Source organism: Camelus bactrianus, chromosome 2 (assembly GCF_048773025.1).
Source record: "Camelus bactrianus isolate YW-2024 breed Bactrian camel chromosome 2, ASM4877302v1, whole genome shotgun sequence".
Taxonomy (NCBI): Eukaryota; Metazoa; Chordata; class Mammalia; order Artiodactyla; family Camelidae; genus Camelus; species Camelus bactrianus.
Genome location: NC_133540.1, coordinates 110,463,399 through 110,481,088, shown reverse-complemented (window position 1 = coordinate 110,481,088; position 17,690 = coordinate 110,463,399). Strand labels below are relative to the sequence as shown.

The 17,690-nt window shown below is 38.5% G+C and overlaps 1 protein-coding gene across 3 annotated transcripts in view; it reads right to left on the bottom strand.

The window, feature by feature from the left end:
• The window catches only part of ARAP2 (ArfGAP with RhoGAP domain, ankyrin repeat and PH domain 2), a 149,357-nt gene that overhangs the window by 79,504 nt on the left and 52,163 nt on the right, over window positions 1–17,690 (bottom strand). For all 3 annotated transcript variants that reach the window (XM_010962699.3, XM_010962700.3, XM_045522396.2), the window contains exons 9-14: window positions 16,440–16,555; window positions 13,657–13,856; window positions 11,444–11,529; window positions 10,505–10,687; window positions 7,526–7,700; window positions 6,921–7,055 (exon numbers count right to left, since the gene is read on the bottom strand). In XM_010962699.3, the coding sequence (XP_010961001.2) occupies window positions 6,921–7,055; window positions 7,526–7,700; window positions 10,505–10,687; window positions 11,444–11,529; window positions 13,657–13,856; window positions 16,440–16,555 (895 nt within the window). The remainder of the gene's footprint in view (window positions 1–6,920; window positions 7,056–7,525; window positions 7,701–10,504; window positions 10,688–11,443; window positions 11,530–13,656; window positions 13,857–16,439; window positions 16,556–17,690) is intronic.

The window sequence follows — 17,690 nt, the reverse complement described above, 5'->3', positions numbered from 1 at the left end:
CAAAAAAATAATAAATTGAGCTATGCCATACATTTAATTTTTTTAAAAATGTGCTTTTAAATAATGACTAGATTCAAATAAGTAAATGTGTTTATTTTCCTATTTTTTGTAAAGAGTATGCTACTGCCGCTTGGGATAACAAGTTCTCATGCTCTCTGTCCGCAAAAAACTTACAGTCTAGTAGCCTGGGCATGTAAGACAAAAATAACTATGACACTGATGACCAGAGAAAAGGCAGATCCATAAAGAGACAACTGCAAAGCAACTGAAGCAGCAAAGATCGGTGTCTGTGCAGAGTACTAGGAGGAAGAAATGTAGGGTAAAAAGTAAGATTTTGGGGTAATGTTAGGTAAGTGCCCAAAGGAAGACGGGGTTCAACTCCACAGTGCCCTTAGTGCCCTTGTTGAGGGGATTTAAAATTCATCTTGTGGGAATGCAGGCTAAATCCCAATCAACACCTGTTTCTGTAAATAAAGTTTTATTGAAACACAGCCTCATTTGCCCATTTACGAACTGTCTGGGGCTGCTTTCCTACTACAAGGGAAGAGATGACTTGCGGCAGAGACCATCTGGCCCATAAAGCTTGAAATATTTACCATCTGGCCTTTTTCGGAAAAGTTTGCTGAGCTTTGATTTTGTAGCAGACGGTGAGGCACTGAAATGGTTTCGGTAGACAAATATAACTGATTTAAATTTTACACACTCCAATTACTGTGAAAAATTGTATTTGAGAAGGTGAGGCCAGAGGCAGGAAACCTGTTCGGACACTATCAAAAGACTTGTAAAGGAAAGATAAAACCACCAAAAGCAGGAGAGTTCTAAGGATAATGGGTTGGAGAGGAGGGGGCCTGACGACAGGAAGGGATGGGAGACAACAGAGACAGAGACAGGAGCGGGGCGGGGAAGGAGAGAGGGAAATACACACAGGCATGCGTGTGTTTTAAAGGAATCAGATATGTACTAATGGGATGCAGGGAGAAAGGGAGAGCTTATTAATGGTTGTATATCATTCTGAGCTTTGATTACAAAGTGGGCAATAATGTCTACTTTTATCTAAAAGAAAATAAAGTAGAAACAGTTTTAGTGCACATATTCTGCGTTTCCTTTGAGATACACCAAATGAGAGCTATCTCCTAGAAATCCAAGCAGGAACTCCTATTAGGTAGATCACCCTATGGGTTTGCATCCTGGGGGCAAGGAAAGGTCTCAATAACCAGAAAGCCTTTAGGATACAGGGAGTAGCTGTAAATACACAGTAACCAAGGCTGACATCTTAGGGAACTTAAAACTGTAAGGAACAAAGGACCTAGAAGGGCCCACAAAAGCACTGAAGCAAATGAGAAGAGAGTGTACAGAACAGAAAAGGAGTCGGGCGTCTCAGAAAAGAATCATTACCAATATTAAATGCAGAAAAAGATCTAATAAAATAAGGGTGGGAAATACCAGTTGGTCTTCCTAACAAGGAGGTAGCTGCCTGCTTTACTGAGAGTCCTGTCCCTCTCAGAATCATCGTCGTCAGCTGGTCCCTTTCATGGGTTAGACCCCCTTCTTGGAGGGAAGCTGCCCTCAAACTGGAGTGGTAAGAAAAAAACCTTCACAGAAAAACAGAGCTTTTGAAATAGTCATTTATGACTGAAAAGGCACGTTTCTAAAGTAGCCAAAAAATGCCTTCTGAGCTACAATCGTTCCACAATTCTGAGAAAGAACTGTGTGAGGAAAGTCATAGAAAGAGGAAATGCCAAACACCCATCTGGCCAAAGAAAGAGACGACACATGAAGTCAGGACACGGGAAAGGAGACTGCAGCCTCACGGTGGAGGCCAGGCCCCAGGAGTCCCACATGACAGGTATTCAGGAGTTTGTGCCTTTCTCAGCAGACAAGTGGGAGCCACTGGAAGGTCGGAAACAACAAGTGTCAAATGCATGATGTATAAAAAAATATAAATGCAGAATCTAATTATGTAAATTCTAATGGGAAACAAATGACAGTTCTCTTTAAAAAGGTGAGTATGAACTCTTCGTAAGTTAGAAATATGGGCTTGAGATTTAATCCTGTAGCATCCTCACTCTAACCCTTCACCAGCTTCATCTTTTGTAAGTGAAAACAGGCCAGAGGGCAGACAAGGCAGGCACAGACATTACCTCTGAGGATGCATAATCACAAAGCTGTGATGGGAAAGCTTGACATTTCTATTCATTTGGGAAGCAATTTAAGAAAACCATGTTGGATGGCATGGTCTGCTGAGGCAAAATCAGACAGGACATCCTTTCTACTACAGAAATCTGACTGTTAATCAGTTACCAGAAGATGTCCACAAGAACAAAACTGGGGCCACAGAATAGGCAACTCTCAGGACACAAGCTGTTTAACCGATAAGAGGTTGTGTGTATGGTGGTTGTCTGCAGGAGCTGTTCATTCTTTCTGTTTAATTTTGACATTTAGGTCAGGGAAGAAAAATATTCCTGGAATCTACTCAAGCCCAGGTACAGAACTCCAGGGGTGACCCACTGAAATATTGCTATGAAGTGATACGGGTACTGTATGTAGTTGGGTACCAGGGTTGTCAGCTACCACCTGTAGGATGTACCTGCAGTCAAAGGCTAACCGGAAACCGGAAGCAGCTATATAGATAGATGGAGAGCCCCTCTGCTGTTCTTCCTCCTCTCCTCCACCTCCTCTTCTTCCTTCTCCACTTATCACCCTCCATGTGCGCCATGTAGTCTTCCACACATTTCATGCACATTAACTCACTGAATCCTCAAAACAACCCTATTAGGTCAGTTCAATTACTAAATACCCCTTTCCTTATACTCTGCCCACAGGCACAAACTGGTTGATTGACTTTCCCAAGATTGCGCACATACTTAGCACCAGAGCAGGGGGTAAAACCCCAGGGACTCAGTGAGGGAAGCTACCCTCTCATCTACTCCACAAACTGCCTCTCTGCACCTGGTATAGGCTTGAAACATCTATGTCCATTTTTCAAATGTATCAGGGTGCAGCAGAGGGCCTACCTTCTGATACATATATGCACGATAAATGTGAGTGAATGGAGGTGAAACTGTTTTTTTTGAAACCATGAAGCTGATTCCTGATGAATTTCCTGAGCTGATGGTGTTGAGCATCCACAGAAAATAGGCATACATGCTAGAAATCCTTTTCACTTAAAATAAATGTGTTTTAGCCCAGGAGAAATATTTTTAAACTATACAAGCCAGGCATTGATAGAACAAAAAGATCTTCAAAATTCCTCAGCGCTCATCTATAAAATTAAATAAACAGCTAATACAGAGTTTCTAGTAAACCATATCAACCACTTTCTTTTTAAAAATCAAACACTGTGTCAAGAAATCAAGGTAAGATACCAAGGGGAAAAAAAATCCAGTTGAGGGGAAAAACAGAAACCAAAATTGGGATGCTAGTATTCAGCTCTCCACGGAGGTTTAACAAGTATCAATCTCTCCTTTCATGAACACTAAATTGAGAAGAAAAGGAAAAATACAGATCAGTCTTCATAACCGGAGGCTAGAAGAACTTCAAATCCTGAAAACCTGAACTGACAATTTGAAGCCTCTGTAACTCTCTGAAGGACTTGAATGCAGTTTATTCCCTGACTTTTTCCTTTGTTTTTAATCATTCTGCTCTGTGGCTGTCCTGACAAGCACTAATGGAGTGATGCAATCCAGATGCTTGCTGTTCAGAGGCAAAGGTGACAACCACACTTTCATCTCTAAATCTTTCCAAATAATTCAATTTTTCCTGTGCTCAACAGGAGTGCCACCACTGTAGAATCTTGACAGAGAAAAGGAAAAAAAAAAAAAAAAAAAAACAACAGAACCCCCCCCCCAGAACTTTGTTTCTTAGTAGTTCAACTTTCTCTTCTTCATTTTAAAATAAGCTCTTTCTGAACAAAATGTGTTTGATGTCACCAATTATATATTTTTATATGCAGGTCCAAAACAAAATATTAACAAGCCAGCTGTGCTTTTACACTGGTCGTAATGTGATTAGAGAAATGTCCATTTATTCAACAAATATTTATCACATGACTACCATGTGTGGCTACTGTTTGAGGCACAAAAGATTTGATAACCCTAAATAAACCAGAAAATGCTGATGCCTCATTGAGCTTTCCCACCAGAGGGAGAGAGAAATCAGTCAATGAAGGAGGGATCATCTTTATGGGGTAAGTGCTGTGATGGAAATAAACAGGATACTACGAAAGAGGAGCTCTGGCAGTGGGTGCGTGCTTCAGTGGGTCTCTGAGGAGGCCTCTCAGTCTAGCTGGCAATGAACTGATCCCTGGGAGTTGAGGTGCAGTCTGACTTGGGAAAGGGCCCTCCTGGCAGAGTAAATGGCAGTTGCAAAGGTCCCAAAGAGGCAGAAAAGAACGTGGCCTATTGCAGGGCCAGACAGGAAGCAGCACAGCCAGGCATGTGGCACAGGAAGGAAGGATATGAGATCGAAGGGGGAAGGTACAGGAAGGCCTTTTAGGTCATAATAAGAAACGGGTTCAATTCTGTAATGGGAAGCTACTGTACTTGAGGGATGGAAATAAATGATCCGATTTACATTTTCAACAATCATTAAGTCCGCAGTTGGGAGAACGTTATGAAGAGAAGCTATGGAAAACAAAGGCCAATAAGGGGGGTATTACGGCCCAGGCAGGACATGATGGCGGCGGGGCTGGGAAGACATTAGTGAAGATGGAGAGTAACGAATGGATTCGTGGTCTATTTTGAGTTTGAAATGACAGCCCTTGCTGACACCTTTGATGGTCTTCATTTCTGCCATCCAATAATACCTTGCCAGGAGATAATTTTCCAATTAAACCATTTCTGTGCACTGCACAGCCAAAGTACAAAAGTTCAATTTCATCTTACTTAAAACAGAATGTTCCAAAATGAGAAAACATCCCTGGTTAAATTAGATATACAGAGAATGCACTAGTTTCTGTTTTTTGAAATAAATTTTAACAACAATGAAAATAATCCATAGTCAATTTATAGAAGATAAAAAGGAAAGAATGATTTAGTTACAAGTTTAAAACATTAACTCAGTCCTCAGGTGATTAAGAAAAACAGTCTATTTAAGGAAATATTAAAGCAAACTGGTTAAGTCTATAAATATAAACAGAATTGCCAAAAAAGTAAATAAAAGCTTATTTTAGCCTGCAGAGTACTTATGATACATTAAGAAGCTTGAAGAAGAAAAGCTTATATTTCAAATTTCTTATTTCATCTTTGTATAAGTGGTTTGAAGGGTGGGTCTAAGCTACTCCACAATTTAGAAGAAACAGTCTAGAAAACTTGTACATTTCAGAAAACTTACTAACAAGTACATTACTTTCCTTATTATCTAATTATTTTAATAACTGCTATAGTCAATTCACAGATCATTCTATTATTCCCCCCCCCCCTTTTTTTAAGTGAAGGTACTGGGGGCTGAACCCAGGACCTTGTACACACTCTACCACTGAGCTGTATCCCTCTCCCCTATTTTTTTCCTCATGAACCCTCAAATTTTGACTGCTTAAGGGTTAAATACTGTTAAGGCGCAACGGAAGATAAGAAAATCTCTGTAAAATTCATCACTTAATATTGGGGAGACTGAGTAAAGGAAGACATTAAAAACCATTTGCCGAAAGAACCAAAAACATCTAAACTCAAAGAATAAAAGTGCTCTGCCATCTAGTGTCACTGGACCAGGACATCACACTATGACTAAAGCCAAAGTTTTGCAATAATCATTATCACACAAATCAGATGTAAAACTCCGCTTCATGCCACCTTCCTCCCAGGTGCTCACATGAAATAAGCAGAATACTAACTACCTCACAGAGCTTTTATGAGGATTACAATTAATAAACATAAAATACCTAAAGCAATGCCTTACACATAGTACATGCTCATTAAAGGACAGCTACAGGTTATATGAAAATCTAATAAAGTACAGTTAATCCCAGTATAATTCTGCTTAGGGATATAATTTTGGGGGAAATAAAGTCTTCAACTGAAATAATCACTTCAAATGCACAAGGACCAGGATTAAGACTCTAACGTGAGATTTTCATCCTTTAATCAAGTAAGGTAGCTGGACTATACCACCTAGGGAATTAACACCAGGCCCCTGAGCCTCTGAGGACTCACCACCAATTGGTCATCAACAGCTCAATCTCTCTTAAACTCTTTGTTCTGGGAAGACAGATCTCATTATTCTCTGCCTGTGTTTCTAAAATTAGTTCAAATGTATGTGGCACAAGCATGAGGCCCGTGTCTTACTCATTTTTGCATTCCTAATGCCTGGCACGTGTCTGACACAAGGAGCTAGACAGACAGAGGGATAAATGCCTACGAGGACTCTGCTCAGATTACTGCCGTAAACCTAGAACAGGTCATTAAATCAAGTGAATTCCCATCATTTTTTGACACCATACATCAGGTTTATTTTCCTTACACAGAAACACACCCCTATCACCAAAACAAACTGAACCACTCAATACCACTTAGTACGCTGACAGAACACGTACTGAAAACCTGCCAGTTCTTCCTACATGTTGACATTTTTCTGTACTGTCTCCCCAGTTAAAGTGTCTGTCCCCAAAGGAAAGCAGCTGGGTTTCACATTTCTTTGGAATAACCCTTAAATCCTGAAAGAGAATTGGTTGGCCCTAAGGTAGATGTCAATGAATTCTGCTGAGAACTCACTGAGCATTCCAGCCAGGTGGTAAATCTTTGCTGCAGTCCATGAAATCCTATCTATGCCTGGGAGTATTTATAATCCTCAAAAAAAATTTCTCTACTGCAAGATTAAATCTAACATCTTAAGGGAAAAAAAAAATCAACATTTAACCCTAATTGTTTTGATAATGAAATAAAGTTTCATCAGATAACAAAATCTCAAAGGAGCGGAAAGGATACCTTCAAGCAGTTTTTTCTCTGAAGAGAGTTTAGAAGCAGCAGCAGGGGCCTGATATAAAAAGTCACAGAGGAACGTGGACTGGGAGGATTCCTGATTTAATCCACCTTCGGAATGAATGTCATGTTGAGGGAAATCTAGAAAAAGGACAAAAATAATACATCTGAAATCAAAAATGTGAACAATTTCCCCTTTGCTTATGAATATGCAGGTGAGTTGAGGTTGAAGAAAAACTACGTCAAGTATACCATGCATTAAATATACAGAAGTATTTATTTTACTTCGCATAAAACTTGCAAATAGGCACTTCAGTTGTGTTTACTGCTCCTATGTGAAAACTGGATTTAATTTCAGAGAAAGTGATTACATGGGATTAACTATTTTCATCTTCCATTTATAAGATCAAAGACACATAAAAGATTTATTTCCTAAAGTCTTCCTTGAAAGGAGACAAAACATAGGTCTTAAGCATCTTCCATCTTTTTGGTAATCATACTATTTTTTCACTCTGATGATTTTTGTGATTTAAGAAATAAACAGATTTATGCTTCAGTCCTTTTAGGGATGTATCAGGAAAGACCAGGAAGGCAAAGGAATAGGGACTCACCTGAGAATTTGTTATGATAGAGAAATTCCATCTGCAGACTCTGCCCCGCCTTCTTGGCCAGCAGATAGGGAGTGCTGTACTCAGGGTCACCTGTTGCACACATGACATCTGCTCCACTGAACAGCAAAGCCATTGTTTCCAGAACATCTGGTTTGACCACAGCAGCACACAGAGCCTGGCCATCAACAGAAAATGCAACTTTTAAAGGAAGAAAATACGATCCTAGCTACTAAAATGAGTGAGAGTCTGCCAATCCATTTATGAGATGTTTGTATTCCTTTTGAACAAAGAAATCTAATACTAATTATGCTCTGAATTAAAGCAACAGACACAGAAGGCCTACTGTGTATGAATTTAAATTACAACCCAGGATCTCCAAGGCTCAATTTGTTGTTTTGCTGCTGTGATGTTCCCAATCTTCAAATCCATCTTATTTGCCATGGAAGGGATTCTGGTGCTTGCATACTATGATAATGCCTGATGCTCAGAAAATTCAAAATATTTCAGATGTAGTAACGAAATACCCACTCTATGTTTTGTTTTGCCATATGAATGGTATATGCATGTATGTTTGTATCTATTTTCCAGCCTAATCAGCTTCAGAGGAATCTTTAAATTATTGCTGTTATTTGGGGCTTGAAAAATGATTATAAATTCAGGATCTTTCCTTTTGGGAGAGGGTATGGGTAGGGGAGAAACAGCAAGCGAGACACACTAGAACATGCCTGACACGTTACACAGCAGAGCTGTACCAACAGTGACACTCCTTGTACCTGATTTGTTTGTTTGTTTTGTCTTGAAATAATAAGATACCTTTTCATCTCTTCCCATCCCGTCCTCCTGCTTCCTCACTTTATTGGCTTCCCACTTGCTTCTAAACTCCGATTTCATACCCTGATTCCATCTGAATTCTTAGCCTTGGGTTCACCTTTTACCTCCTTCCTGACATGGTGCACTTGGAGTGATCACTAGCTAATTTGCTCTCTGTAATACAACCTCTGGACAATCACTCACTGATGATCCCAAAGGGCAGCTCAGAGCAGTGTACAACCAAGAAGTCCCAGGACACAATCACAGCTCTAGCCTGGAGGGGATACTATTTAAAAAAGTACTTATCTTTTCTCCATGGTCAAGATGACCTCTAGCATTTCCTTCACATTAGAATGAATAAGCCTGAATTCTTGTACCTGACTTTGTGCTAATTTGCTAGGTGATCTTGGGCCATCCCTTCTCTCTGGATCTTATTTTTTCCACATCTGCAAAATGAGGATGTTGGAAAATGTAACAGCTAACATCCATCCATTGTGATAGCCTTTGACTGCCCTCACAATCTAATCATATGTGTTTCCTGGTATTTTCTCTCTCATTACTCTATTCTTTTTCTTCACAGCATGCCGCACTTGCTATATTTATTGGCACTAAGCTGTTTATGGTCAGTCTCCCCTACACAAGATCACTCTAATGAATAAAAGAAGGACATCTACTTTTTACTACAAGTATATCCTTAGCACCTAAAATGAATTCAGCACTTAGTAAGTATGCAATAAATGTCTATTCACCAAGAACACTCAACGGGGAAAGGACAGGCTCTTCAACAAATGATGTTGGGAAACTGAGTAAGTACGTGCAGAAAATGAAACTGGTGCCCTCTTACACCAATCGCAGAAATTAACTGGAAATGTATTAGACTTAAACATAAGACCAGATACCGTAAAGCTTTAGAAGAAAACGTAAGTGGTAATCTCTCTGACATCAGTCTTGGCAGTGATTTTTTGGATATGACACGAGAAGCACAAGCAACAAAAGCAAAAATCAGTAAGTGGAACTTCATCAAACTAAAAAGCTTCTGCAGAGCGAAACAGTAAACACAATGAAAAGGCAACCTACAGCATAAGGGAAAATCCCTGCACACGGTACATTGAATAAAGGGCTAACAACCAAAATATATACACTCATATAACTCAATTAAAAACAAATAAACAATCCAATTAAAGAACAGGCAGAGAAACTAAATACATATCTGTTTTCCAAAGAAGACATCCAAGTGTACAACGGGTACATGGAAAGATGTTTAACATCACTAATCATCAGGAAAATGCAAATAAAAACCACAGAAAGATACTGTTTCCACTTGTTAGAATGGCTGTCATCAAGAAGACAAGATTTAACAAGTGCTGATAAGGACATGGAGAAAAGGGAACCCTTGTTGAACTGTTAGTGGGAATATAAATTGATTCAGCCACTATCAAAAACAGTGTAAAGGTTCCACAAAAAAATAAAAATACAACTATCATACGATCCAGCAATCCCACTTCTGGTATATGTACAAAGGAAATGAAAACAGGATATCGAAAAGGCATCTGTATTCTCATATTTATTACAGCATTATTCACCATAGCCAAGACATGGAAACAACCTAAGAGTCCATCAGTGAGAGAACAGATAAAGATGTGGTGTATATGTATATGTGTGTGTGTGTGTGTGTGTGTGTGTGTGTATCTATATATAGATACACACACACACACACACATACAATGGAGTATCACTCAGCCTTCAGAAAGAAAGGAATCCTACCATTTGCAACAACATATGTATAATTTACATATAACACTGTGTAAGTTTAAGGTGTTCATCCTGCTGATTTGATACATTTATATATTACAATATGAACACCACTGTAGTTTTAGCTAACACCTCTATCACATTACATAAGTATCATTTCTTTTTTGTGGCAAGAACATTTCAGATCTAGTCTCTTAGCAATTTGAAGTATATAATACAGTATTGTTGACTATAATCACTCTATCGTGCATTAGATCTCCAGAACTTATTTATCTACTAGTTGTAAGTTTGTATCCTTAAACAATATCTCCCCAATTCTCCCACCTCCCAGCCCCTGGTACCCATCATTCTACTCTCTGTTTCTACAAGTTTGGCTTTTCAGATTCCACATATATTATGTTATGTTTCACTGGTTACCTTATTTAATTCTTCTTTGGTGAGAGATGCCAAAAATGTTTTTCTGAATCTTCCTTCTTTGTACTTCTGAGTGATAAAGGTTTTTCTCTTTTCTACTGGTGAGTCCATGTGTAATTCTTCATCTTTCTGAAGATTACCAGCCCAAAAGTCATTTGCTCTTTTGTTTCCAATGACAATAAAAAGCTGAATTATCAAAAATTATAAAGCACATCAGCTCATAAAATGCATTTGAATCTGCAGGAAACTGACTCACATTACAAATTAAAATGTAGCTAGTAGAATATATGCAAAAAGACAAGAAAGACCCAACTCTTTTAGGAAGATGGAGTGTGAAAGCAGATACTATTTCTATTTTAAATATAGTCTAGATGCTCTTAATAATGGTAAAAGATTAGCTAGGAAAGAAATTGCAAGCAATGCAAATTGCAGCAAAAGCATTATTACTTTTCAAAGCTAGCTCACATTGAGACAGAGTAATTTAAAATGACTTAGTAGGTGGGCTAATGTGGTTGATAGTGGCATCGAAATCTTAGCAGAGAATGGATGCAGGAGACAGCAAGTTAGACACGATCGCAGTTAATGACAGAGTGTGGCCGTGATAGAGAACAGTCAATTTTGCCAAAAGTTTTCATTCACTTTTCTGATATTTTATCCATGCTGGCTTAAAAAAGAAAGTAAATTCTGGCTTTAAAAAGAGCTGCCAAGCCTTTAAAAGTAGTTATTACTATGAAAGCTTCTTTTATTTTATTTTTTTATTTTTAAAATAACTATCTCATTTAGGAAGCATTGTTAAAGCAGAAAGTTACTACTATTAAACAGGCTATAAGCCATTTTTATAATGTGGTGAGAACTTGATCAGAGAGCTCCTATAGTAACAACATCACCCCACTGCACACCCCCTCCCGGGCCTCTGCTGACCACCAGTCAGGTTGGACGTACCTCAATGAGTTCGTTGCTCCAAATGCTGGCATCCATTTTCAGACTCCTAACCTTGGAATCTTTTGGTCCTAAAGATCTGTGTTGCCCTGAAGTAAAAAAACAGTTGTATTTCTATTTTACTTTGTATATAGATGTATTTTACCTTAAAAAAATGTGTATATGTATGTGTACATGTATGTGTGGATTAATGTATCTTTTCCACTTAAACCAATACCTACTTTCCACCTTACAGCAGTGGTAGTAATCATACAAAAATTGTAACCAACCATCATGAAGACAACAGTAACCGCCTTCATCACCATGTGTTGGTATGAAACTACACTTTTAAAAGTGTGTATGCATGCGTGTGTGTGGGTATGCTCGTGTATATACATACATATATATATATAGAGAGAGAATTTTTTCATTGTTTGGTAACTAACTAGAAATTGTAGTTAACTGAAGACATTTTATAATGGGACTATGTAAGTTACATATATATATGAATACAGATATTATCCCTTTACTCTTAAACAAAAACTAGCTTCAACTCTAATCAATGTGTACTTAAAAATCTGAAGTATATTCTTTATTGTACTGTTATGCTTGGAAGAGAGTAACAGCCCAGCAACCTATGATCATCAATTTAATTCTGCTGTATAGATCATCATTCAGCCATTACTGGGCACCCAGGCATATGTCAGACTCCTTTTCTCTAAGCTGAGAAGGAAACAAGATATAAAAGACATCACCATCAATCTTAAGGAACTTTTGCCTGATAAACATGAGAAAGCTCATTCCTCTCTCTACATTAGGTAGGTTCCTTACCTCCCTTCTTTGAGACAGAAACTACTCAGAGCACAAAGCCCTGGAATTTGAACAGGTTTGCATTTATGGATGCTCAAGTTTCTTGTATAAAATAGCCATAATAATTGCATATAATTTACACACATCCTCCAGGTATTTTTAATTATTCCTAGATTACTTAAAACACCTAATTAAACAATGTAAATATTATGTAAATAGTTGCCATTGTGAGGCAAATTCAAGTTTTGCTTCTTGGAACTTTCAGAAATGTTTTTTCCAAATATTTTTGACCCACAGTTGGTTGAATCCAAGGATGGGGAACCCGTGGATATGAAGGACCAACTATACTCACATAAAGAGTGAGTAAGTGATGGGGTGAGGATCATAAGAGAGGAAAGAAAGGGAGCTTAAGTAGAAAGAATAGCCTTGGGCAACACAAAGGCTCTCTCTTCCAATGAGAGCGAAGAGGAGAAAAGGTTAGGGAAAAATACAAAGTTGGGGAGGACTAACTGATGCTTCGAGTTGTTACTGATGCTGCTGATGTTGTTAATTAGCTCATGAGGACATCTTTCTTACGATGAGAAATGGGGTAGCACAGAGCTCTAGAAGAGTCTTAAGGGTTTGAAGCAACTGTCTTGTCTTTGCTCTGAGGCAGGAGCTCATCCTCTGTATTCTCTCAATGAAGCCTGCGCTCAACTCTGTTCTTGCCTTTACCATATCCTGTCTTACAGATCTTTTCGTCTTGTCTTATAGATCTTTTTTAATTCCCAGGGCCACCACAGTACCAGATAGTGCTGCAAAGCTGAAGTAAAGTTTAGATTGTAGCTAACTTCCTCCAAGATGCCCAAAATCACATACCTAAGCTGGGGTCCACTCCCCCCACTCAAGTGGACAACTGTCTGTAAGGTGTAAGGTCATAATAAGAAAAGTAATCATAGTACTGGTTACTTTCATCAACTTCAATATACCTAGAAAATGCTTCTGTATAAAAATTCTCATCATAAGAGATACCAGACTTTGTGTAACAAGATTAGAACACAGAGCAGCCTTGATGTAAAAAATAGGTCTTACAAAACACGATTGGGGAAAAAGGGCTAAATCATACAAACAGCCAGTGTTTTCAGGGTGCTTCCTGAAACACATTCACCTCAGTTCTAAAAACTTCAACATGTCTTTTTAAAATCCATACATAGACCAGTAGGCACACACACAAAAATGATTACATGCTTAAAAATCAATTTTTATATCTAAGTCATGCATAAGAGAAGTTTAGAATGGTATTTCTAAGTTTGATTTAAATGTAATAAGCTTTCTCTGTTTCTCTTTTTCCCAGCCATTAGCTGGGACACATTATACGTGACAATAAAGAGCACTCAGTGCCAATCGGCCACCCAACAGTGATGAGCATAAAACTTATCACTAATTACCTGCACACTTCTTACAGATGACAACACAGAGATTGATGGATGCCCAGTCCGGATCTGGGGCTTTACAATCTGCACAGCTCCTGTTGGACTCATTGAACCAAATCTTCTCGGCTACTTCATAATCAGAGAGAGTTTCTGCTATCGATTGCTGCACAGCTTCAATCCACTCTTGTTTCTCTTTTTCAGACTCGGCTGTAAAGCTGAAACAATTAACGTTTCTGCATTATCGATCTCCCTCGTAAAGGCCAATTAAGCAGCCTGTTCAGTTTGCATATTCATTTCACTCACAAAGTAAATAGCAGCTGAAAAATATGCCTTCCAGGCAGTTGGATAGTCTTTCCTGCTAAAAATCATCTCGTTGAAAAAGCTGGGTTTTTTTCCTTTAACTTTCTACACTGCTTATGACTTTGTTTACATTATCTTGAACCAAAATTAACATAAACATTTTTCTGACCAGGATATAAAAATTGCCTTGTTAGGTCAAAAACTTAAGAGAGGCCGTGTTTCCTAAGCCATAGTTACATGATAATCGTTAAGACACTGGCAGAGCTTCAGGACTCTTAGATTATTCTGCCAAGAAAGTATGCCATAGTCTGAAGCTACATTATTAAAAACACCCACTAGAAATTGTGGGGTTTTTTCAGTCTTAAAAATAGATTCTTTTTTTTTTTTAATTAGCAGAATGTCCAGATGGCTTTAAGAAACTGAGAAATCAAGAAAGTTTTAAGTGATTACTATGCTAACAGAATTCTAACTCATTTTTAGCCATGTTCTGATTTATTCTAATTCTTAGTGTTTACTGGGTGCCTGAGAAAAGGAATAAAACATTAAAACATCAGTTCACTCCTTCAAGAAATATTTACTGAGTACCTACAAATGTAGCAGGAAGTGCACTACAGTTAGGGCTTCCAAACTCAGTGAACCACAAAATGATGCTTCACATTGAAATTTTCTGTTCTGAAGATGACAATGCGTGGAGAAATAATGAAAATAACAGAGGACTAACAATTCTACATTATCTATAAAGAAACTGAGTGGCCTACATGGGTTATATTTCTTGAAGCACTCTATGTTCCATCACTGTAATATTTACAAATTCCTTAGTGGTTTCCTGCCTCTCCATAGAGACTGGTCAGAGCCCATATGGTACAATGCAAGATAGATATTTGATTTTAGTCCCTGCTCCATGGTATACAGTTCCCTAAAGCTCTTGCAATCCCCTGAGTGATAAAAGCCTTTTGTATGCTGATGAGATAGCTTGTGGCTGAAGGCTACGCAGCTTCAGGATGGGAGCTGGTCACCCTGAGACCAAGATGTGATTAGAGTTGGAACTTTCAACCAGCCCTACCCTGGGAAAGGGAGAAAGGCTGGTGACTAAGTTAATTACCAATCGCCAAGAATGTCATCAGCCTTGCCTATGAAATGAAACTTCCATAAAACCCCCTATACAACAGGGTTCAAAAAGCTTTCAAGTTGATGAACACACTGAGGGGCTGGCAGGGTGGTGCACCCAGGGAGAACTTGGAAGCCCTGTACCACGAGTCCCTCTTATAACAAGCTGGTAGTAATAATTGAACTGCTTTCCTGAGTTCTGTGAGCCATCCTAGTAAATCATCAAACCTGGGGGAGAGAGGGTAATGGGCACCCCAATTTGTATCTAAGCTGGACAGAAGGATGGGTAACCTGAGGACCCAACAGGTGTGACTGGTGCATGAAATGAGTACAACCTTGTGGGACCTAGCCTTTAAACCTGTGGGGTCTGCTACTCCCTCTGGGTGGTGGAATAACAGTGAATTTAAGACACCCAGTTGGTGCCCGGACAGTTGGTGAATTGCTGGTATGAAGAAAAACGGCACATATCTGGAGCAATATGAAGCATTATAAGTAAAAACAGCTTAGGCAATGTCTACATTTTCTACTGAGGCTTGAATCTCCATCTGTGTAAATAAAGCTTGTTTTCTTTCTTAAAATTTGAGCCAGTAAGCCTGTTTTAACAGATAAAATAAGTACCAGATTTGGTAGTATTTCTGAAATTGCTAAGTACTTCTTGGTCCTTCCAAAGCCCTCTGACAATTGCCTCTGACCAGCTGATGGCATGCTGATTATTTGTGGCAAATGAATTAATGTGGTTGAACTCAACAGACACTGATTATGGCTCCTGTGTACACTAAAGCTATGGAGTCATTGTAGATAATTAACATGTATGAAGAACATACCGTAAGTTTTGTGTTTCAGCATCATAATAAAGCAATGACTAGGATGCCCGTAATACAAAATATGTATCATTAAGTTCTGTGAGATCAGCTAAATTCAGCATCATTTTAAGCTGGAGTTCCTTTTAGGAAACCATGGAGCAATTGTAATTAGGTCATTGTGATCTTAAAGGAGACACTGTATTTGATTAGGCTAAAAGTGGGTAAAATAACAACACAGCTTAAAGACAATGTAATATCCCTTTTCATTTTATTCCTTCAAAATGAAGTATTTTTCCATATATTTGTAGATCAAAAAATTAACATACTCACCAAGCCCACTAAGAAAAAGAAATACTACAAAAAGAAACCTCAGATCTCATGAAATTAGTATCTTTACAGACTGCATGATTATTCAAGTCACTTTTACAAGGAGCTTTTACGTACTGGCTAATAAATTACAGGACATAAAAAAGAACATAATTTTATTAAGTGTCCTATAAGAAATAACATCACCACTGGCAATGTAGGAGTGGATCACCCGAGCTTTCCTGCAGTAGTACAAACACAAAACGTTTAAATATAACTTACCTAAAACTCCTGTAGGGAGTGATTATTTCAAAAGACTGTTTCACGGTTCGGTCCACTTGCTTTACATTTGCTACATTCATAGGAATTATGGTAATACCAAGTCCACTCTTAAAATCCTAGTTTGGAGAAAAAAGAATTATGAAGAAACAAAAATATGGATTTTGAAAGTACAATTACATTCTCTAAAATCTAATAAATCCTATTAAATTTTCTACTGTATTTATGGAATTCATTCATTAAAAAATGAATTGAGAGTGACTTTCTTATTTTAGGTAGTCATTTTCAACATATGATAACACGGTAGCATTTGAAGCCTGACAGTCAGGCTATTAATAAGGGATGAGTTTTTTTTCACATGAAACACAGGCTGACTAGGGCGAGATCGTGAACTCCACATGCCTTTTGTTTAAAAGTTAGGCACGTTTTCACCTTTAGCCACTCAGTAAAGGGAACTAATAGTGAACTAACCCTTACCATGTGCACAGCAGGTTTCTAGGTGGTGGAGCCAAATGACACTTCGAGGTTGGCATAGTTGCTATTTATATGAAAAGAAGGGGAAACCAAGGCTCAAAGGAGTACAGTAGCGTGGAAAGAACAGCTGGCCGTACAGGGGAGGAAGGGGCTGAGACGCAAGCCGGCAGACCGCTCGCTCTTTGTCTTAGTACGCGGTGTCACCTCTGCTGTCACGTGATTTTTCTCATTTGCTCTCAAACAAAAGCCTTACTTGTTTTACAATTTTATCTCATTGCCACCATTTTGTTACTTTCCTCTTCCTTCAATTAGATTCATAGGAAGCTCCTCTAATGCTATTTTCGTATGAAAATTGTTCAACAGCCACCGTGTTCAGCTTGTGTCACCAAAATTAGAGACTGTTCCGAAGGCTACAAAGCCTGCCTTCGGAAAGCACTAAAGTTTGCAATGTATTATCTAGTCATAACGGTTTTGGAATTTGATTTATCAATCTCACACCTTAAAGTATACCTATTTTGTAGCTCAAAAAATGAATTATGTAGGTGAACAAGTTCAGTGTGCTCTGAATTCCTAAATTATGATTGGGAAAAAGTAGCCATACTACAGATCATTGCACAAAATATCGGTCCACTTTTGGTAAGGACCCTTCAGGCAAAAACAATTCACAGGCCTTCTTCTCTTTGTCTCCCCTGTTGTAGAGGCTAAAAGTACAAGTTCTATTTTCCCATCTCCCTTGTAGCTAGGAGGGGCCATATGTCATAGTTTTGGTCAATAAAATAT